Here is a 23,103-nt window from a genome sequence, read left to right on the forward strand (position 1 = left end):
TTAAATGCTTTTAAATTGTAGAAGCTACTGGCAGATGGTATTTTGGAGTATTTGCCCTGCTTTAATGATACTGTACACAGAAATTCATCAGGTATAGTGAGAGGCAATTTCTGGCTGGGAAAAGATAAATGTTGGCTTTTCAGATGCTTTTCAAGGTGCTGTGTCATTGAAATACACATTGCCACTCAAGGCACAAACAGTAAAATGTAATTTCAACTATTTACAGTATTTTTTTAAGCATAAAGTCAGTATTATTTAGTCAGGTATTGTGTAGGTTAAATTACCTCTCCTCAGATAGTTTTGTTTTTCTGCATTCATAGATATGTTAAATTATTATTATTGTTGTTTTTTGACATATATTTGTCATGGCTTGACCCTATCTGGATGCAAGCCATTCTCTCATTCCCCTCCTCAGCTGGAGAGGAGAGAGAATATATTTTAAAAGGCTCGTGGATTGAGTTAAGGAGAGGGAGAAATCATTCAGTAATTAATGTCATGGGTGAAATACTTGACTTGGGGAAAAAATAATGTAGCTTATCAAATCGTAGTAGGGTAATAAAAGATAAAACCAAATCTTAAAAACATGTTCTACCCACTCCTCCCTTCTTCCTGGGCTCTGCTTCCCTCCTGATTTCCCTGCCTCCTTTCCTGAGCAGTGCAGGGGAGCAGGAATGAGGGCTGTGGTCAGTTAACCATAGGCTGTTTCTGTGGCTCTTTGCTCCTCAGGAGTGGACTCCTGAGAGTCTTCCCCTGCTCCAGTGTGGGGTCCCTCCCACGGGGGACAATCCTCCGTGAACACCTCTGGTGTTGAGACCTTCCCACAGGTTGCAGTTCTTCATAAGCTGGTCTAGAGTGGGTTGGATGTAGTCCTTCAGCCTGTGCTCCCTGCAGGGTGACAACCCCTGCCAGAAGCACTGCTCACAGCCTCCTCTGGAAATCCTCCTGCCAAGGTGCACTGCACTGATGTTGGTTGTGTTGTTTTCAGCTCTATGGCTATTGCTACCAAGACAGCAATGACATCCCAGACACACTGACCACCATCACTGAACTGGGCTCGCCTTTGGAGATGATTCAGCTTTTACAGACTTCCTGGGAAGACAGATTTCGGGTAAGTAACAGCTGTTTCATAAGGATCTTTAGGAGAGCAAAAAATAAAAAATATTATGAAGCAGGGGTTGTGTACTCTTCAGCACAATTCACATTTATTAAATGTTTGTTTTGCATATGATTACATCTTGGTTTAGAAGCAGTATTCAGCACTTCCCTTTTAAGACACTGTTATTTTGTCTGTCAGTGTTATCTAATTGTAACCAGTTATATGGTTTTTACATGATATCTCAAAACATTTCTTACTTGTTAAAGCTTGAGGCCCAGGAGTTTTGGCATTGTGCTCTGCAACCGGGATTTAAACAATAGAAGGATGTTACATTTCTCTCCTGATCCTTATCATAGGTTTGTTTTATAATTGTTTTCTACTGCTTCCTGCTCTGTTCTTTTTTTTCCTGGGGAAAGAGTGAAATAAGCATACACAAATCTCAAACCCAGTTTGTCCAGCGCACTGGCAATTTACCAGGAGCACGAAGGTCACACTTAATTTGTCCAAAATGAAGCCAGACTGCAGCAATGCTTTGATCAAGACAGCTGTCTGGCTTGGTGTGTGTGGGGATGTGTCGTTGTCTGAGGTTCACTCCCTAGGATGTGGAAAGGCAGCAGAGTCTCCATCTGACACACTTTGGATTGCTTGGCTGCATCTGTGCCAGAAAATTAAAAGTGCGCCTGAGTGAGCTCTGGGTGGAAAGAGCAAGGTGCAGCCCACGGCTGTGCTGTTGCATTCCTGCCCTCTCTGAAGGCTGTGAGCAGGATTGGAACCTGCTGGAAATGGTCCCCAGGCCATGCTGCCGTCTGGACCCTGCCTGGGATCAGTGCAGGAGAACAGCCTTGGTGCTGGTCAGACCTGGCCAGAGACCGTGCTAGCCAGTGTGCATGGGGGATTAAGTTTCTGTGCCCAGGAATGTTCCCTGGCAGCGTTTATTTTACTCATACAGCTGGAGCTGTATGTGTTGCCTGCACTAAGCTGCAGCTCCCTTTTCCTGAAAGAATCGTGGTCTTGATAAGCAGCAGAGGTACTCAGCAGGGTTCCCAAAACACCTGCCTTTAGCTCATCTCATCCAGGGAATGCAAATAATGGACTGTGATAGCAATTATGTACAAAATAAATGACCAAGAGATTATGGGTAATAAAAAGAGAAGTTTCTTTCCAGTGTGGATATTTCTGAGTGAGCAGTTGCAAAGGAAGATAAAGGAGAATTAGATGAAAACCTTCAGAGAGGTAGAATTACAGGTGAAACATTCCTGTGGCCACTGTAATGAAGTCCTAAATAATGTCATGCTCATTCCTTTGTCTAGGATGCAACTAATACAGAAAGGAAGGAAATAAAATTGTCTTCTTGATATGGGAGACCTGTTTGTGGTCTAGTCCTGAAAATGACTGCATAAATCCATGAGGTCATTCCTACAATTGACAATTTCCTTGTGTGGATGGACTGAGCAGTAAGCTGAGTAATCCATAGGTGTGTGACACAGAGCACAGCCTTCACCTGTGTGCTTTAAACTTATTGTAAGGGGGCATTTGCAGTCCCAGCCTACAGCAGGTCTGCATGGCTGAGCCTGTTGGGGTTGGGCACAGAGGTTGCTGGTGCAGGAGCAGGGGCTTTTTGGCATTTGAGAAAGGCAATAATTTTGGGTGACAACCTGTGGGTTTGCTCAAGTTAAATTCTGGGTTTGTTGGCATTTGAAGATACCTATATTATAGGTTAGCTTGGGCTGGATGGGCTTTTTCTCTACAGAGTATTGCAGGATAACACAGACATGAGTTCTCTGTCCTTCCAAGGGGAGGTAAAGGGTGGTCAAGTTTAGCATCCCATAACCACACTTGGATGCACCTACAAGCACCTCCATATGAACTATGGTATCCTGCAATTAGGAGAAAAATGTTCCTGTCTGGTCAGGAGAAGGATTAGGTAGAAGAGTGAGATGGTTCTAATGTCCCACAGGTGAAGGGTCTGTGAGGGATAACTTCAGCTGTGCTTAGCTTTCTTATCAAGGATGTGTTGAGGTGCACCCTTGAGTGTATTGTTTAAGCCCCTAGACTGAATTTGGGTTTGACTACTTCAATGCACATGCCCTTAACATTGTCTTTTAATAGAAAACAAAGATTATATATAAAAAGTAAAAAGCCTGCTAAACTGAATATGACCTGTTATTTATTTAATACGTAAAATAAAAATTCCAGTATTTAACTGTGCTCATGTTACTGCTACCTTTGGATTAATAGGTTACATAGTGGACTCTAAAGGAATGCATGAATTGAAAACAGGACTTTGGTAAGGGGGCTGAATTCGATGTTCATCAGGGCTGCTGCCCTGTAAGAGTTACTCAAGTTTCTAATCTGTAGTGGAAAAGTGAAACAGAGCTCCCACCTCAGCCTCAAAGTGGTGCAAGAGGGTCCACCACAGCAGACCCATCAAGGCAGACAGACATATACATTTAACCTGAGGCATGGTGCAGGGTTACACTGGACCTGTGGAGCTCGTCTTCCTGGGAATTTGCTTCCTTCTCCCCTGAAAAAAGGAAAAAAAATCAGAGGAAACAGTGGAAAAAATTATAAAAGCAGTCAAGAGGCAGGATCAGTACAGAGGCAATACAGACACTGTCTGCAGTTGGAGCTCCAGGCATAGGTGCAGGGCAATCCAGCCAAAATTTCCAGACCTGGAGTTTATAAAAGAGCAGGATCAGACTCTGTGGTCAATGCCTGTGCATAAAGTGTTATTAAAAGTTAATGCTTTTATTTCTGTTAAAAGTAAGAATAGCAACAATGAACTCTGCTTCAAGAATAGTGTGGGAAAGCACTTGTAAAGAAGCTTATTTTTGTTTCAAGTCTCTCAGGGTTTTACAATCAGCTATGCTAATCCTGTGAAAAATACCTTGGTTGCAACATTTGGTTTTGAGGGTAAGTTATAATGCTTATATTAAGTCATAAATTTATGAGCATATCTTCAGCTAAAGTGGTTTTGTTGTATACTTTGCACTGAGAAAACAATGTGAGGTACCCATGTTTTTATCTTTCAGATCTGTCTCAGCTTAGTTCGGCTTCTGCATTACTTGGCTCACTCTCCTCTTGGCTCGGTGACATTACTGGATTTTCGTCCTCGGCAGTTTGTGATCGTGGATGGGGAGCTGAAGGTGACAGATCTGGATGATGCCAGTGTTGAGGAGAGCTCTTGCACCAGTAACAGTGACTGCTTCATGGAATTCCCTGCGAGAAACTTCACCCTGCCCTGCTCGGTTGAGGGACGGTGCCAGAGCATGAACGAAAAGAGGAATCTCTACAATGCCTACAGGTCTGTGATCAGATAAAGCCACGCAGAGTTAAGGGTGGGCCTAGAGCTCCAGCATCCTTTATGGTTATTCACATCAATGAGCACATACTGTCTCAGAACCAATGCCCAGGAGTAAGTGAAGCCATGAATAATTGTTTCATTTGTGAAAATACATGGCATTTCTAACGTTTGAAATATTTTGCATACTCTGAATGTGAGTCACCACTCAGTCTAATTCTGTGTTGGTTGAAGCCCACTGAATTCTTCTCAAGCAGAGATTTTCATAGTAGTGAAGCATAAGCACTTTTGGAGCTTGGGGCCCACAAGTTCTGTGGTGCGACAATTGCAGCAGCTCTCTGGTGTGAGTTAAGAGAGGTCATCACAAGTTTTGCACCAGCAGCTGAGCAAAGGGCTGGCTTCAGAGGGAGACTTAGAGCTCAGTTCACATCCTGCCCTCTGGCTGAGTGCTCCTTGCCTTGCTGGAGCCTGCTGTGTTAGAGTGATAACAGCCCCAGTGCATCCCTGGAGCTGCTGGGACCACCCTCAGCTGCTGACATTCTGTGTCTAAGCCCAAACCTCTTAAAGCAAGTGTGTTTTTTTCACCCTTCTCTCCCAGCCCTGGGTCTGTGTGAGCAGGTGCTGTGGGACTGACTCCCAGTGCTGTGCCTACAGTGGGGGACACGTGGGCAATGGGCCATGCTGGAACAGTTGGCCCCACTGAAGGAAGCATTCAGCTATTGCAAATCTTCCAAATTTGATTCTAAAGCTGTGTCCAGATTTACAGCTGGGTCCTTCTGGGCCATGGCTTTGTGTGTGTGGTCTTGGCTCTCCCCCATCAACCATCACAGCCCCAGAGTGTGGGATGCTGGGGGAGCCATGTCACTGCTTTCCAGGGAGTCAGTAGTGGATGCTCAGTGTCATGCTCATCCTGCCATTGCTGCTCCGTCTGACGGGCGCTGCTGGGATGGGCAGCCGCCCTGGCTGATTTAGACGGGAGGATGGAGATCTCAGAGCAGTGCCATAATGGTGTGCTAATTTCTTAGGCTTCCCTTTCAAGTGCCATGCCATTCATTGCCTTCCAGACCACAGTGAGGAGAGGCTGCTCCAAAGAGAGCGTTCTGCTTTGGTCGCAGGGTGCTCATCAGCATGTGTGTCGCATTAGCTGACCACACTGAAATGGGCTGCGCCACATGACAGCCATCTGCAGTTGTGCAGCACAGTATTTAGTGTGTCCTGCAAGATTTTCCATTTCCATTTGCTTGGCTTAAAGTCTTGCTTAGCTTGCTAGCTTTCGGTTAAGACTGTTTTACTGTTTCTGGAAGCTTTAATAGGCGCCCATCCATCTCGGTTGTAAGTGGGGACATGTCTGTGGTGTGGTGGGCTTGTGGCAGGTTGCTGGTCATGCTGGAGGAAGTGGTCTTTTTCTAATACAGTTTTTAGTATTGCCTTTGAGCTGCTCTCAAGTGTGTATTTCATGCACAGTGCCCCAGTGTTCTCAGCCCTTGCTTTGCCTTAATTCTGTAGAGACATGGGGTTTTGTTGAACAGTGGATTCACGGTGTGAGACACTGTGACCACCCATGCTAAGGAGTTACATCAAGCCCTATGCACTTGTCTCAGAAGGTGAAATCCTCACTTCATTAGGGAAAGGCTGCTAAATTTGTTATTTTCATAGGTGCACTCTGTTGCTGTAGGCTTAGAGGTTGCCTTCTGAAGCTGTTAGATAGAAGTCAAAAGCAGCAATATGTCAAACAATGCATAAACCCCTTGTAATTTTAAAACAGAGCACACCCTAACCTTGAGAGCATATTTAAGACTATCTTGCTGGTTTCTTTATGAGGTAAATAATTAAAGGAGAGAAAACATTTAGGAGAAACCTCTACAAGAACTGGTCTGTTTTGACTTTCAGATGGTTACCTCCTGTCACAAATGTGTCTCACTGTGTTTTCCTCCACGTGTTTGGGGGAACAGTTTTCAAAGCACTGGACAGTTTTGGAAGTAAACAAAATTAATATTTTGAACAATTAACCAATGGCTGAGATGAATTCTCCATCACTGAGAATTCTTAAATTAGTATCAGATAGTTCTCAAAAAGAAACAATTTGTAGGAACGAATGTAAAAGGATCTGACAGTCTGTGTTATGCAGATCACAGGGGATACCACTGGCCCTGGAATCGATGAATAACAAATGTTCTTGCAATTAAGTTGTGCAGACTGCAGTGTCTGTACATGTCAGGATCTCACATGTGGGTGTTTGCAGCAGAACAGTCGCATGTTTCTGTGGCCCTGTAGCTACGGAAAACAATAACCTCCGTGACTTGCTTCCAGCCAGCATTGAGCAAACTTAGTGACAGCTACTGAATCTTTGCAAAGAAGTATTCACAATCAGTTGGACTCTGCTTTAGGGATAATCTCTCAGCAAAAACAATGAGCTAAAGTTTACCAGACAAATTATTTGTTACGAATGTTGTACTGCTCTTTAGATTTCTGTATGTATTTACATTGGCTGTTTCATACTCATCATTGGGAAAACCTACCAGTGGATTATCCCACTTGAGAAAACCATAAACATTATTTTTGTTTGAGATGGAAAAGGAAGTTACATTCTCAGAGCAATATTCATTTTATAAATAGTGTCAGCTCAATAATACCTGCCTCTGTGATCAATTTTTGGTATAAGTAACCGAATTTTCTAATTTGTGTTTATGTAAAGAATCTGCTGGTCTCCCTCCTGAGCATGAGTCCCTGGGGGTTTCCATTTGACAATGTGGTCTCTGTATGTGAAAAATTGTTTACTTTGCTTTGCAATTTACAGGTGAAGCAGGGCAATTTCCCAATTGTGTTCCTGTTCTTTTCATTAGCTAATATTTATGTCCTGTAGTTCTGTTTGTATTGTCAGATCCTGATCTGTCCATTCTCCATCTTAGGTTTCTGTGACGCTGGGTTAGTTGCAACAGGTAGTAGTATTGGCAGAGTAGTAGAACTCTGAAGGAGGAATATGAAAATTAAATGTACTTCAAGGGTTGGTAATGGCACATTGTTTTTTCTTTTGTAATAAAAATCATTAAAATGGAGTTTGGAATCTCCTTCTCGGTAGATATTTAAAAGCCACGAAGACACAATCCTAAGTAACTTGTTCTAGGGAGCCCTGCTTGAGCAGGGAGGCTGGACTAGCTGACCTCCAGTGGTGCTTTCCAGCCTCTCTCATTCTGTGATTCTACCTCCATCAGTGAATACCTACATGAGTGTACCTTGATTATAGATAAATGATAGGAACAGAGAGGACATTCTGTATTCCAGCAGCATTAAAACAATAGAAGGTGGCTTTCTCCAGGCACTTAATTTAAAAGTCTAAGAAAACTGTACTAATGAAAATAGTAATTTCATTTATTAGAAATGAACAGAAATCTAATTTAGGCACTTTCAAGGTTTGAAAAAAAAGCAAGCCCAAGATTTATGGGGTTGATGGCATCCTTTTAGTTTGTTGAAGTACAGACAGCTTTGCAAATAGTCACAATCCATGGGGCTTCACAGCAAATTGCTGTATTAATGGAACATTTACACGTAGGTACAAGGCAGCCTTGTATGTAGCAGCGTGGTCTAGGTGTGCCAGACAGCTGTGTGTGAATAGTCTCAGCTATGTATTTATTTGAGTATAGAATACCATTATATTTCCTGAATAGGTCAGTGGCATATAAGCAATAGGAATTTTATTCCTTATGATGTTCAGGGGTTACCAGATGTTTGTAAACTCTTGTAAAGAAAAAAAAAGTCAATATTGGTTACTTTTCTATTGCAGGTATTTTTTTACCTATCTTCTTCCACACAGTGCTCCATCCTCACTGAGACCATTGCTGGATAAGATAGTCAATGCAACAGGTAATCACAATAAACATAGTGATGCCAAGTAATTGCTCTTTTAGTGTAACTATTATGGTTGGGAGGGGAGGATGCTGCTTTTCTGCTCACTGCAATAGAACTAGATTGTTTTTCTATCCAGGATGAAATTGCTCCCATACCAAGAAGGCAAGAATGGGCCCATACATCAGAGAAATCCCATTTTTAGATTTTATCTAGGCTTCACAGGGATATTTGTTTCATCCTGACACCTCCGGGTGAATTGCATCAGAATGCAATTCCTTGTGGGGTCCGGAAAAACTTCTGTCCCTGGAAAGGGAAATTTTAATGATAAAACCGAGGATACTTTCTCATTGTCAATGATATCAGTGGTGTGTTATGCCTCAGAAGCCAGAGGCACAAATGACATCTCCACAGATCTTCACTACCAAAGTAGTGGCTTTGAGACAAGAGTAGTTGCCTGTGACGCTGATTTGAGGGTTTTTCAGTGCCTTGCTCCAGTGTGCATCTGAAGGGAAAATAAATGATGCTGGGCTATAGCTAATGAGAAAGCAAAGCTTTGCAGTTCCCTGTATTGGCTGATGTTGATCCCTTGTGGGGAGTTCTCATCAGTGTTTTGTGCCTGCAGGCCTGGGGCTACCAGCTGGATGAGCCAGCCTCTGGAATGCCTGGGCCATGTCAGGTGTGAGACTTGTAGGAACTTGTAGGAACTCAGGGATTTCCTGCCCACGTCACTACCCTGCCATGGAGCAGGGCACCTCGAGACTCCCAGGCTTAGGGATTCATTCAAATAAAACCTTGTTTTGTCCTGTGCAGGATGCTCCTCATCTAAGTCAATTTTTTCCTCTGCTTTTTAAAGGAGAACTTCACTGGGGAATAGATGAGACAGCTGCTCAGCTGGAGAGAGTTTTGAATCTGTATAAGAGTGGGGAGTACCTGCAGAACACAACCCGTGTCCCAAAAGCTGGTAAACTCATCTTCCTTGAAACTCAAAATCTGAGATTTTGTCATTGTTGTGGGGTTTGCAAGGGCTAATGTGCAGAAAGCAAAGCTCGGTTGTCCTTGAAATCATGCATGTGATAATATTTTATCTGCTTTTTACTTCGTGGGAGCCTCCTGTAACTCTTCTCACTCTGTAATGTAGCTGGACATCCATAAGTGTGAGCAGGCTGTAATAGGAATAAGGAAATCCAAAGGGAGTTCCCCATGACAGATTAATGGAAAACGTGTTTCACAACATCCACACACTGCTTTTGTAGTACCAAAACCTGCCTGAACATATATTGGGGAGAATCCAGTCATGAGGCTGTAACCCCCCATGGGCTTCCTGGGACTTTAAATGAATTTCTTGTAACATAAATGTTTATTGATTGGAAGACTAAGAGGAAGTAAATTTTTACTTCCTTTGCAAGGGAAAAATAGTGTGTCCCTTATCTTCTGCCAGCAATAGAATGAAAAAATAGAACAGGATGAAAAAAAGGCTGAATAACCATATATTTTTCATAACATATCTGTATGCTATTCAAGCTGTTGTATGAAGTGGTGCATGTTCTTCCTAGAAGGATAGCTGTGGAATTGTACATGTCAAAGAATATTATGTGTGCTGGAAGTGACTGTTAAGCCCAACAATTGTAAAAGCTGTTTTGCAAATTATTTTTGTGTACATACAATGTTCATGTCAAACTGTCAACATAATTGACTGCAAGTTGATAGGAAAATTATGGCTTTGCTGCAAAAGCTCAGTGAAGAGGGAAAGATGGGTTCTAAATGAAGATGAATGTTGGCACAGGGGGTTTGAAAAATTCAGTGAAGCATTTGCTCAGTGAAAGAGACACAGGAGCCAAATTCATTCTGGTTGTGGCTCTGTTAACCTCAAAGGGCCATGATACCAGGGATGAATTTGACCCACTTATCAGAATAATACAATATTTATTTTGTTGTAAAATTGGCAGGAAAATTGTTGCAGGTGTTCATTTAACTTTCTAATTTTCAGCTTTTCATCACATCTGTGCTGAGTGATACCTGTCAACACAGCAAAATTATTTTCAGCAGTACAATCAATAGTACAAACATGTCCTTTGTTGAAGAAGTGCCAGGAGAGCTGAAGTTGTTCTATGATGCTGGTTGATTCCAGGTTTCACTGCTGTATCAGGATGAGGTGAAAGTTTTGAATTTTAGAGATCTGTCATGTTTATAAAGACTCACAAGGAGAGAAGCTTTGGACAGCAGTAGTCAGGGTATCAGTGCAGGTTTCCACGGATACGAAACAGAGCTCCGTGTATATTTAGCTACTGTAATAATTACACATTTTTGTGTTAATTTAATTCTGTAGAGTCCTTGATAATGTAACACAGAATCCACCACACCCATGTTCATGGCTGGTAATGCCCTGCTCTGCAAGGAGCCTGTTTTATTTGCAGGACACTGCTAATGGACTTAGGCACTTCACAGTGTGACCAAAGATGTTGAAAATCTGTAGATGCTTTATGTAACGTATTGGATAATGTACATTAAATACTGTGAGTGTAGTATTTAATTCCTTGATAGGAAAATGTTCTCAACCAGGGACAAGCCTGAGGAATTGGGTATCTTACTAGAAATTACACTTCGATTAGATGTGTTCTCAGACTTAGCTGCCATGCCTTTAAGATGTGCAGGCCTGTTTCTAGTTTATTTTAAGGCCACTTTAACAGAACAGAAAAGGTGTTGTAATCTATTTCTATTTTAAGACTCCCTTTCCTTGCCAGGCAAATATGAAGAAGTTATATAGTGAGGGCTAAAATGGGCCTATATACCCACTTTTATAATTTTAATTCAAGCAATAATCTTTCTTCAACTGATGTTTGACTGATATCTGATACTAATACTGTGTTGGAATTAATTTTTCAAATTTTCAATCCAGAGATTATGGAATTAGAAATTATTAATTAGAATTTATTCAGAGATAATGGAATGAGGAACTCTCCTGTGGTACAGTGGAGATGCAGGAGAGGGTGACAGGTGCCCTGGATGGGAGTGGTGTCCAGGGAATCAGCCTCTTCTGCTGGCAGGATGTTCCTAACTGAGATTGCAACCTCATCACTGAAACGAAGGCTGAACAGCTGAACAGATGGAATATTGTTATAGATCTTGGTAGAGGGGTAGACAGGGATGAAAAGGAACAACTGGGATATTTTTCCAAGCTGTGGGTTGAGGTCCTGCTTTGGCCCTGTTTGGATGAAAAAAATATTTTTAAGATGTCATGATTTTTTAAAATGTTTTCTGTGTTGCTCTGCAGCACAGACAAAGTTCAAGAAGGGTGTTTTTCAGTCCAGCGCCAAGTTAAGATAAAATTAAAGGCGAACATTTGGTTCTCAGGCCAGATTGGAGTTAATCAGCTTTGCATTTGTACCCCAGTGGGTGCCAAGATAGGGGAGGCACAAGTTTGCATCCATTTTGCTCCAGATGATAGAACTCTCACAAGGTGATTCACTCCTGGCGCTTTTGCTCTCACAAATAGTAGAAATGACAGGAATTTGTGATGCCAATCTCCTGGCATCTAAAGGTTTAGTGACAAAATAAGGCCTTTTTGATATATGACCTATTTTGAAATCCGAAAAGAAGAGGAGGAGATTTTAGATCCAAGAATTACAAGGTTTTGTTTTGTTTTGGTTTTGAGAAGAAACTACAGAAGGTTCAGGTAATGGAGCTTCAGAATTTGTCTTAGGTCTTAAGTGCCTAGAATTAGGCATTATCTTGGATAGACCATTGTAAATTCATAGTAGGAAAGACAAGATCATGATCTTGGGCAAGTCATGTAAGGCCATAACTAAAACATTAACGTTGAGGAAACAGTGTGTTATCTATGTGAACTTTTGTTTTTGAAAGGAAGACCTCCTCCTATGAACACCACAAAGTGAGAAAGGTGATATTGATAAGCAGTAGGGAAGTGGCACGAAGAAAGTTCTTGTCAGCCCTAGTGTTCCCATAAATAAAGTTTAACAAGATGACATAGTCATATTATAGAAGGTCTTGGATATTAAGCTTTCACTGTGCTTCAGTTGTAAAGATTTTATAGTGCTGTAAATTATATTATGCTCTGGACTTTGGTTTAGTATCCTAGAGTAGAGGCGTGGGAGACATTTGATAGCTGTGTATGTGTTCTGCAGTCATAAATCACACTGCTGTTCATGTTGATATGGGAACATTGCAGCATTTAAAACAACACCAGGAACAAATGCTTTTATATTCCATTGGCTGTTGGCCTCTCCTGCTGGAATCCAGAAGAATGTGAATTAAAACAGGAACCACGTATTTCTTCTGACATATGTTATCTAAAAATGATTAAATCATTCCATTAATTATCCAGATTAAGGAGACTATAAAAAAACTACTGATGTTCATCAGTAAAATCATGCCCCAGTATCAAGGTTTTTATTACTTCAGCCAAGTGACAGTGATTTGTACCGAGTATCTGGCCCTTGAGCTAAGCCCAGCTCTTCAGCTAACTCAAAATTTACTCAGAAATGTGTGAAATCAGCTAACACTCATAAATCAGATAGCTTTGTTATTCATTAAAGCTAATAAATGACCCATTATTAGGTCTGGGGGTGTGCAAGCCCACAGAAAGCTGTAATTAGCTGCTGTTGTTAGCTGAAAGCCCATTCTCAAAGCTAAAAAAGCTGGAAGGCTGGACATAAAGCAAAGACACGTTGTGTTTTCCTTTGTCTCAAGACAATTTGGCAGGATTATGCTGTATGTAAATATTTACAGTACAACAGTGTTTTGAAAAAAATATTCTGCAGGGTCACTATAGCAACCTGCTTAGGAATCTGTAAATCTATCCAAGAATTATTGAAATCGGGAACAAACTGCAGCCCAGATTACTGCCCTATCAAAATATATTATAATAAATCTTATCAGCTTTATATGTTTTTTAATTATTTTTATACATGTGCCTTTGGGATCCCTTTCCCAGCACCCTCAGGGCTGAAGGGGAAAGGTGCATGGGGCAGAAAGTCTCCTTTGCACCCTCCCTGGCTGGGGAGCTCTCACATCAGGAGGCAGGCACTGCTAGCACACAGGAACACAGGAGCAGGTTCCTTTGCACTGGCAGTGTGGCGCTGGCAGTTCAGTGGATCTGTGCAGCTCTGCAGTGACCACAGCTGAGTTTGTTGCTCACTTGTATCTCCATCACGGTGCAAACCATTTAACCTGTCCCCTCAGCAATGTGTTCTGCTGTTGCTAAACTTCTCCCTGTCCAACTTGGCACTGCACAGCAAAATGCTTTCCGCTGAGGTCCTCAGTTCCCTTCCAGAACACTGAAGAAGTTGCTGAGTGTCTTTTATAAATCCTGTGGGCCTCCGTCTTCAAGATTAAATGCCCCAACACGCGACCCTAGGCAACTTCTGGCTTGTCCATCATCAGCATCCTTGTTTTTATGATTGGGTGGACCACATGCAATGTTTAAGCATCTGTAGGACATTTTGGGCTTGTTGCCTTTGGTAAATTGGTGTGTGCCACAGAGGTGGCTGTGGGTATGGAACAGCTCCCTGGGATGTGGGGCACGAGGCAGGAAAAATGCTCCAGCTGTGTCACGTTAACGGGAATAAAATATAAGGGAACATGTCGTTCCTCTGGTTATTTATTTGTGTTTCGGCGACGGCCTGCATACCGATTTAAATATGGCTCTGCTGCCGGCTCCGGCACAATGGGAGCGCACAAAGAGCCATGAGGCCCGGCCCGGCCGCGTGCAGGACACGGGATCGCTCCCCACGGGAGCAGGGCTCTCTCCTGCTCTGAGGGGAACGCTCCCCACGGGAGCAGGGCTCTCTCCTGCTCTGAGGGGAACGCTCCCCACAAGAGCAGGGCTCTCTCCTGCTCTGAGGGGAACGCTCCCCACGGGAGCAGGGCTCTCTCCTGCTCTGAGGGCGCTCCCACGGGGCAGGGCTCTCCTGCTCTGAGGGGAACGCTCCCCCACAACAGGGCTCTCCTGCTCGGGGGACGCTCCCCCAAGAGCAGGCTTGCTCTGAGGGAACGCCCCCAAGAGCAGGCTCTCTCCTGCTCTGAGGGGAACCTCCCCACGGAGCAGCTCTCCTGCTCTGAGGGGAACGCCCCACAAGAGCAGGGCTCTCTCCTGCTCTGAGGGAACGCCCCCACGGGAGCAGCTCTCCTCTCGGCGCCCCCACAACCAGGAGCCAAGACGGGCTCTCCTCCTCGCTCCCCACACAGGGCTCTCCGCTCTAGGGGAGCCTCCCCACAAGAGCAGGGCTCTCTCCTGCTCTGAGGCAGAGCAATGCCTGCCAGGCCAGCCTGGCTTTCCCAGCAGTTGGGAAGTGTCAGGCCTGGCTGAAGGCAGAGCCCGCAGGACAGGCCTGCCCCTCGCTCCCTCAGGCACACAAAACCGCTCTCTTAGCAAACTGTGCATGGAGCTTCACAGGGCCTGCTGTCAGAAGCGTGTTTAAATGTGAGGAACATTTAAACATGAGGAAAAGTTCAGAGTAAAATGAAGCATACTAAAAACATCAGTGTATTATTGTCTATTTTGGATTCAGTGCTGTTCTCCAAGAGCTCTCTGGGAATCAGGAGGGGCTGTTTGTAGAGCAAAACGCTGCTTAATACCACTTTTTGCTGATATTGGCAAGATCAGGCTCTTTCTGCTTATTTGTGAGCAAAGCAATTAAAAGCAATTCCAGAGTTGACTGCCAGTGTTCCTCCTGAAACTGGAGGAAAAAAAGAGGGAGAAAAAGAAGCAACATGATTTTTCTCTCAAGGATGAACGTGGTTGTGTCTCTGTCATTGACCCACAGTGTATTGGCAGGTGATAAGAGAACTGGGCAAATCTCCAACAAGTAGCTGTAGTTGGTAGTAAAAATACAGTCTGGCTGCTGTGGCTGAAATAAACGGTCATTAGGACTGATTAAAGTCAGATTTAGGGTGATTCAGACAGGCTAAAAGGGGGAAACCGCAGGCGGTTTCACATAGTTTATTATATACTTGTGGAGCTCTTTATATGATTCAGTCTAGTACAGTGAAAATGAGTATGTTTATAGATTGTAGTCGGCTTTGGGACAATGCAGGTGGTTTTTGATGGAAAAAAAGATAGAATAAGAATTTAAAACATTGGCTTTTTTTATAGCTCTTGCATTGGTCAGTGGTGCTGCAGATGGCTTTTAAAGATGCCTCTCTTACTTGTCACAACAAGTGGGTGATCTTGGTTTGAGGATCAGTGTGACCACCATGGGGATGTGGTTATCATGCTAAGAAACTTCTAAGATTTTGGCCTGATCAAAGCAGCATGTTTTGATTGATCAGAACAACCGTGTAAAAATATTTAAAACTATAAAAGCTATCACAAAACAAAACTTCTGAGGATTGCCTGGCTTCAGCATAGCAAGGTATATTGTAGCTCCAAAATGTTTACAAGAAAAAATGCTTTGGAGTAGAATCTATCTGTGGAAGTGTGAGCTCTTGTATTACCTCCCCTGTGTTAAACTCTGGAGTAAGTGCATTGTAAATGACAACAAGATCAGGCTTACTGCACTGCATTTAGTTGCTTCAATCCTCACAAAATTAGTTGATGGAGGAAAGGATTCTTTTTCTGCTGATACCAGTAGGGATGCCTTGCATTTCTCTGATCTATTCCTTGCCATTACCTTGATAGACTTTATGTACACTCTGTCAACCTATGTGTATGTACACAAAAGTGTAAATTTATGGCTGCATTTATAGTATTAGGCAAGCATTTATTGGTTTTAAACAGCATTAGTCTGGAAATTGACCAGAACTTTGACCTTTTTATGATGTGATTTACTGCTCTGAGCCTTCAAATTCCAAGGACTCCATTTAAGCAAGTTCCAGGTCTTGGCAGGACAAAAACTTGGGCTGGAGCTGTCTTTAAACTATTGGAGTACTGCTTAATTGAGGAGCTGCACTGTGGTGTCCAATTTAAAGGTGTAGGGGAAGCCCAGCTCTCCTGAAGGATGGACCTAATGTCATTGCTGGGACACATCTCAGTGGAGGAGCATCCTCAGGAGGGTCCTTCGTGTTCATGTGAGAGGAGTGCCTTTCTTCACAAGTCACACAAATAAGGGCTAAAGGGTAAGCTCCCTAAATCAACACTATGCAAGTAAGAGATTCCAGGGATACTTGCCTTTACCATGCAAATGGCCAAGGCAGCTGCCTTGCTCTGTTGGAGATGGAGTGAGTTTGAAAGAGAAGTGTAGTTTGCTTAGACCACCACTTGGTTGGTGTTTCGATGAGTTTCTGATCAGTTCTCACTGTAATAGTTTAAGAGAGGTTCCATGTTGGCTTCCCAGGGCAAGCAGGAGTGCCTGGCTGGTGTGGGAGCAGGAACCAGGGGCAGGGCCATCACTGCTCTCCACTCCTTGTGGCTGCTTTCCATTGGGATGCTCCTAAGGGAAGGCACTCCCAGGCAGCAATTGCTGCTGTTTGCCACGCAAGGGGGGACAGGGGCTGCCTTCCTGCCTTTCCCCTCGCTGCATCCTCCCCTCCCTGTGGGCAGCACAGTCCACAGATTGCAGATATCCAATGGCTCCTGCCAACTGGAGGTCCTGGCAGAAGCTGCCCTTGTGGAGCCTGTGTTGACTGTGTGTCTTCCCTCAGATTCCAGTGGTGGTGTTTCCACCCACGTGGTGCTTGTGATCTCCCAGCCAAAGGAAAATGCTCTTTGCATCTGTGTCACACTATATGCCTGTTACCTGTTCCCATGAGTCACTGGAGATGTTTTTGGCTTTCCCTCATGACAGAACTGTCAGGGAGCAGTGAGAAGGGACAGCCACAGGGCTCTGCTGCGTGGTGACGCTATCCTTGCATGGCTGTTTCCATCCTCGCTTGCAGACTCAAACCAGGACCTTGCCATCGCAGTTACTGCTGGCCCAAATCTTGATTAATGTGTCTGAGCTGCCCAGATGATTTACCAGGCTTGGTCACCTTGAAAAGGGCAATGGAAAGGGAGAACTTTATCTCCTACCTCTGAATCACTGCTGCTCCTTTGAAGTCTGTGTATGTCAGCTGAGAGCCTAACCCTCTGAGAGCTGTATTGGGAGCAATGCTGAGGAAAAGGGAAGCACTTTAGGCCTATTAAGAAGCATATCTGTGCTCAGAGAAGTTTAAATATTTTAAATATTAAATAAGGGTCCTCAAGGTGGGCTTCCTTGCATGAAGAAAAACACATGATGTGATGTAGGGCTGCTCTCTTAGTGTGCTGAGGGATGCTGCAGCTTCCTCCCAGCCCCAGTGTGGAGCCTGTCAGATTCCCAGAGTGCCCTGGAGAGGGGCTGGGACAGGCTCCCTGCTGTCACAGAGAATCAGGCAGATGCTTCATCTCCTGCTGCCTCAGCAAGGACCATCCTTCTGTGAATGCCCCCTGTGGCATGGGGCTTGGCACAGTGCAGTGTGAGGTGGCTGTTCTGTGGTGTGCAAAGAGGAGCTGTGGATAGTCACATTTTATATCCAGTCAATATAGAGTGTATGCCGATACAAATGGTTACATACGGTGGTAACTACAGGGAACTGATTTTTTTTTTTGCTTTTAATTTGTACACATCTTTTTACTAGGCTGTGAGGTACAAATAATACTCAGCAGTTCCATGTGGAGATAAGAGAATCTTCTGTTACATTCAGTTATTGTTATACTACAGTTGATACAGAAACTGGGAAAAAAGGGACTTTCACCTAGCCAGCAGTTTGATTTGTGCTCTGACTTCTCTTCAGAAGAAATGCATAAATATTTTTGATGGAGAAATGACCAGTCATAATGTGGAACTACATTTTGAAATTTTTTTTTCTTGTGCATGAATCTGCATTTCATGAATTAAGAAAACTTTTTTGCTTTTGATTTAACTGGGACATGATCAGCTCTGATTTTGCTTCTTGTTTGGGAATGTTTCTTATGATACTTTAAATAAGCTAGGGCTTAAAATAGAATGTATTTAGTACATTTGTTTCCCACTATTTCAGACTGTGTGGTGAGAATGAGCACTCATGAATGTACACTTCTTTTCCCAGTTGAAATATTGACAGTTTGGAGTAGCAGACACAGTTGCCTTTGACTCAGTGGTGCTCATACAATGTGCTGTATGAAATATTAGCAGGCTGAATCAGCAGAGCAGGCAGAAAATGCCTGAACCAAAGTGACTTAAGAATAGACTGTGAGTCAGGGCAGGCAGCTCTGGTTTCCATAATAGACACAATTAGAAGAAATATAGAATGTATTTAGTTTTTTGAATAGGACGTGGGGAGGAGAGACAGGAGGGAACCATTAATTTGTGCGTCTGGAGGCTAAACAGAAATGTTTATAAATGATCAGTTGAATTTGCTGATGCATTCATTAGAGAAAGCCCCGTTAGTGGCTGGGAAAGTGAGAGGAGCAGTGAACAGAGAACAAGAGGCAGCTTATAAAGGCAAGTGAGACTGAACGGCAGCCAAGGAGAGGAGCAGGCGGTGGGGCAGCAGAGGCGCGGCTGGGCAGGACCATGCTGACATGCTCCCGCTACTCCCCCCCTCCCTTCTCTTCAGAGGCCCATCAAGCAACTCCTCTTTTGTCCTAATCTGAGCAAGCAAAAAAAGTTTGCTTAATTAAAAGCCTGTCTTTTCTTCCTTCTCTAAAGGAGCCAGAGAAAAATAGCATGCTCTTCTGAGGGAGAAGGAGGGCTGGGAACGCCTGGTCAGGTCTCACCCTGACAATCCTGCTCACTGTTGGGAAGTAGGACAGTGAGTCAGTTCATTCAAGTGGATGCTGTTTATTCAATGGGACATTCTTCCTGTAAAACTCCTAATAAAACCAAAGCCTCTCCTCCGCTGTGGGGAAGGGGAAGGGGTTTTGTGCACAGACTGTTTATTTACAGACACTTACTAGAGAAAAAGGTGAGGAGAAGAAAGGAGGGAAGGAAAAGGAAAGGAAAGTGCAGAGCTATAAACACGTTTGGGAGTAAAGCAGAGCCTAAAATGTCAGCTTTTCCATCATATATCCCACTCCTAAGCTGCTCTAATAAACCTTGCCTGTTAAAAACAACCAGTTTACTGGAGCTTTCCAACCACTGCTCTGCTCTGATTTGCAGAGTACAGACGGGTGCCTGAAGCCTTTATTCCTGATGAGAACTACAGATGCTGGCCATCCTACCACCACAAGGGCTGCCTCCTCTCCGTGTTTGATGTTAACGAAGCCATTGAGATCTGTGACAGCTACTCCCAGTGCAAAGCTTTTGTCCTGACTAACCAGACAACTTGGACAGGTAGGTCCTGGATGCTGTGGAGCAGAACTGAGTCACCTATTCCTGCTGTCCTAAGTGCTTTAATACAGCTTGGGCAGTGTATTGTGCTGGGCTGTGGGAGCCACCAGCAGCATCTGGAAGTTAGGTAGTTTCTGAAGGTTCAGCTGAGGCAGCTTCTTTTTGGTGAGGCTTCTCTTTGTCAGCTGTCAGGGGAGCAGAAAGTACAGACAGGCTCACAGGAGCTGGCACTAGAGGGCTAAGCATGTGGACCTCAGGTTACCTAACCACAGGATCTGAAGTGTTATTTTTTTGCATTTTTATGCTTCTGGGAGGTGTGAACAAGCACTTCCATGGAACCAAGAAAAATCTAATTCCTGTTAACCTTTTCTATAGCTAACCAGTGATTACTGGGTCATCATGTCAGACTATCTGTAGCTGGAATTTTGAAGTTAATTGATATATTAAAAAAGTATTTATTCTTGCATGGGGAAATTCATAGGAAGTTTAGAGCAGCTCCTATCTCAGGTTACAATATTAAAAGCAAATGGGACAGCACTATTCGTAGTCTTATTTTGTCATTCCCTTTGCCATACCATTCCTGAGGCATGACCACCTGAGTCCCTGAAACCTGCAGCTTGGAAATTTGCTCAGTAGTTGAGGCATCCTGTGTGCCATGCAATACTTTTAAAGAAAATAGTGTTATGGGAGCCCCCTAGAGAGGCATGCTGGGAGCAAATAGCATTTGGTTTTCTCAAGTTTAGAGAGGGAAGGCTGAAGTACAGCAGACATGGAGTGTATCTCTGTGCTGCAAAGAAAGGCAGTGATTTTGCAGGTCTGTGGGGCAGCAGGAGCTCGTTGGGAGGCAGAAATGTGAATAAGGTGCCAGGTCAGTGAGTGTGGGGAGGTAGAAGATCTGTGCTGGGGCTCCCACCGACACCAAACAAAGAAACCTTGCCAAATTCAAGGATATAAATGGATATAAGATACACTGGCCTTGGTTATAAATGCAGCAGGTGCCTTATGCTACCCAGGCTGTTGTCACTTGCTGCTGCTTTTTGTCTGAGGACTAGAAACCTTGTTCCACCTTGTTTAAAGCCCAGAGCTACAAAGTGATCAGCAAGAATTGTTTCAGAGAAAGTCATGTTTAATACACATTGCACTGATCAGTTTTGTAAAGATCGAGCGTGCAAATATGATTCTGCTTCTGTACAATCAAATGAATGTCCTTCATTTAAGCCCCCAACACAAGCCTGTTTTTATTAGTGGGAGTCTCTAAACACTTTTTTAAAGACCACATGAAATTTGTATTAAAGTCTTCAGACTTTCTTTCATTTACTGTGCTAGCTGTGCACAGCTGTATCTTGACCATAATCAGATAAGAGTAAAGATACTGAAACCAGGGGAACTTTGGTGTCATTTTAGACAAAACCAGGTTTATACCAGCTGAAGTTAAGAGGGAGTTCAGTCTTGCATGGCTGGAAGAATGCATAGGTTGAAGTAGAATTTGAAATGTCAGCTTTTTAAGGTAGGCAACATTTTGTTCATCGCTTCTAAATATTTTCACCTTCCCCCTTTTTCCTATTCAATGCAGGTCGGCAGCTTGTCTTCTTCAAGATGGCCTCAAATCATATTGTGCCTGATCCTGACAAGATAACATATGTGAAGGTGACAGACTGACACCTAAAGTGGCTCAGTCTGACACGTGAGTGATAAGGGCTGTTTGTGTATAAATATAGGCAGCTGTTAGGTAGAAGGCGGCTGTGGCCGGAGAATAATTGCACTATTACTCATTCTAATCTATAGAGTGCTAAAGGAAACTTTAAAGAAATAACCTGCATGACCAGGATGAATGTGCAATAAAACAAGATTTTGAAAATGTGATTTAAAAAAAAAACAAAACAAACCAAAGCAAAGTACAAGAGATGATACACTGTTAAGAGTATAATTTTGGTTGTAAATCAGCTGGCAGCTCTGGCTTTTCTAAGCAAGGTTAGCATAACATTTCTGACCTATACATGTGTGTCCAGGGATGAAAGCTGATCATTTCTCTGGGAATTCTGTATCCTCCACACTGGTATTTATTTGGGCACGTACAATCATAACAGAGGAACTGAAGCGTATCAGTTTGTCTGCTGAATAGCAAACGTTGCTGAGGACAATCAGCATTTGTGTTCAAGCTATGGGATATGCAATGCCGGCATATTTGTCAAACGGAAGGAATTGCTTATGTTTAGAATTGCAAGACTGCAACTAATTTTCATTTTTGCTTCCAATGTTATCATAAAGTTTCATTTTTAATTTGAAAGAGCCATTTTGTGGATCTAGCAAATCACATAAGCATATGAATAGTCCCACTGAAAGGGCAGGGACTTACCCAAGTGCCGAGTGCTTTGCTGGATAGGCCTGAGCATATGCTTACAATTAAGCCTGTGCTTAAGACTTTTGTTGAATCAGTTTGAATTGTTCAGGAAGCCATATCTTTGACAGACTGGCAAAGCAGTCCAGCTGGTTGAACAGTACTAATTTAATGACTATCTTGCAGTTATTCATACCTTTTATCATCAGGTCCTTGGTTTTCTAAGGCATCGCTTGCTGATTCTTAGAGTGAATGAAGTAAATGACCTTAATGATGTCAAATGAATGCTAGCCTTAATTCTATATAAAATGCATCTTAAAGGCAGGGTGTGACTAGAGAATTTGCTTTCAGTGAAAGCAATGAAGTGAATACTAAAGTGACCAATGTCATACTGTTTTGTAGTTTGTACAGTCAGGAAAAATGTGCTTTTGTTTCTCAAATTGTTTATTTTTGTAAAAAAATAAAAATAAAAGATAAATAAAATTTCTTTTATTCTTGGTTTTTGTGTGTTTGTGTTTCAAATAAATTCCACAATCCAGTGTATTGTATGTGAACTTAAACTTGGGATATTTTTTCCAGAAAGGACTGAGGTTGTTCCAGTGTCTCCCAGGGAAGGATCTGTTGGTGCCTGGAGTACTTGGTGGCTTTGCCTGTGTGGTTGCCTGTTACAAGTTAGCAGACAGTGGTTGAGAAGCCTTTGCTGCTCTGTGCTTTGCCTTATGCTGCTATGAGCCTTTGAGCACTTGGAAGGGGCAAAGGCGAGAGCAGGACTTGATGAAATTGCTCATTGGGCCAAAAGGGAAGCTGGGCAGCAGCCCCTGCCAGGGAGAGCAGGGAAGGAGGGCAGGAGAGCCGGGGAAGTCGGGCAGCAGAGCCGGAGAAGTCGGGCAGCAATGTGGGGTCTGACAGGGAGGGAAGGTCTGACTGTGGCACCACTCACTGTGGTTTCTCTGAGGTCACAGATGCCCTAATGGCTCTGGCAATTGGCTGAAGTGACGTCCTGTAATGGCTGTAACTCACAAATTATCAAACTCCCAGCCCTAATAGCTCAGCTGATTGTGTCACCCTGCACTTAGGAACCCATCAATCATACTGTGGTAATAAACAAACACTATGGATTCTTTTAAAATTGCTGCATAAATCATGCCAACACATACTGCACAGTTCATTGAAGTGATATGGGTTGTTGGCACTGAGGTGCTGGTATGTATTTTGAAAGTCTTTAACCTCCTGTGATTTCCTTCTCATTAAGCCCTGCACAGTTCCAAAAATACTCAGCATTTAAAAACATTCTTTA

At 43.3% G+C, this 23,103-nt stretch overlaps 1 protein-coding gene across 1 annotated transcript in view; it reads left to right on the top strand.

The window, feature by feature from the left end:
* Positions 1 to 22,303, top strand: part of PKDCC (protein kinase domain containing, cytoplasmic) — a 36,250-nt gene extending 13,947 nt beyond the window's left edge. The window contains exons 2-7 of the mRNA XM_030944842.1: positions 986 to 1,108; positions 4,129 to 4,400; positions 8,179 to 8,258; positions 9,097 to 9,204; positions 19,298 to 19,471; positions 21,042 to 22,303. Coding sequence (XP_030800702.1) covers positions 986 to 1,108; positions 4,129 to 4,400; positions 8,179 to 8,258; positions 9,097 to 9,204; positions 19,298 to 19,471; positions 21,042 to 21,127 — 843 coding nt within the window. The 3' untranslated portion in view covers positions 21,128 to 22,303. The remainder of the gene's footprint in view (positions 1 to 985; positions 1,109 to 4,128; positions 4,401 to 8,178; positions 8,259 to 9,096; positions 9,205 to 19,297; positions 19,472 to 21,041) is intronic.
* The last annotated feature ends 800 nt before the right edge of the window (positions 22,304 to 23,103 follow it).

Source organism: Camarhynchus parvulus, chromosome 3, assembly GCF_901933205.1.
Source record: "Camarhynchus parvulus chromosome 3, STF_HiC, whole genome shotgun sequence".
Classification (NCBI taxonomy): domain Eukaryota; kingdom Metazoa; phylum Chordata; class Aves; order Passeriformes; family Thraupidae; genus Camarhynchus; species Camarhynchus parvulus.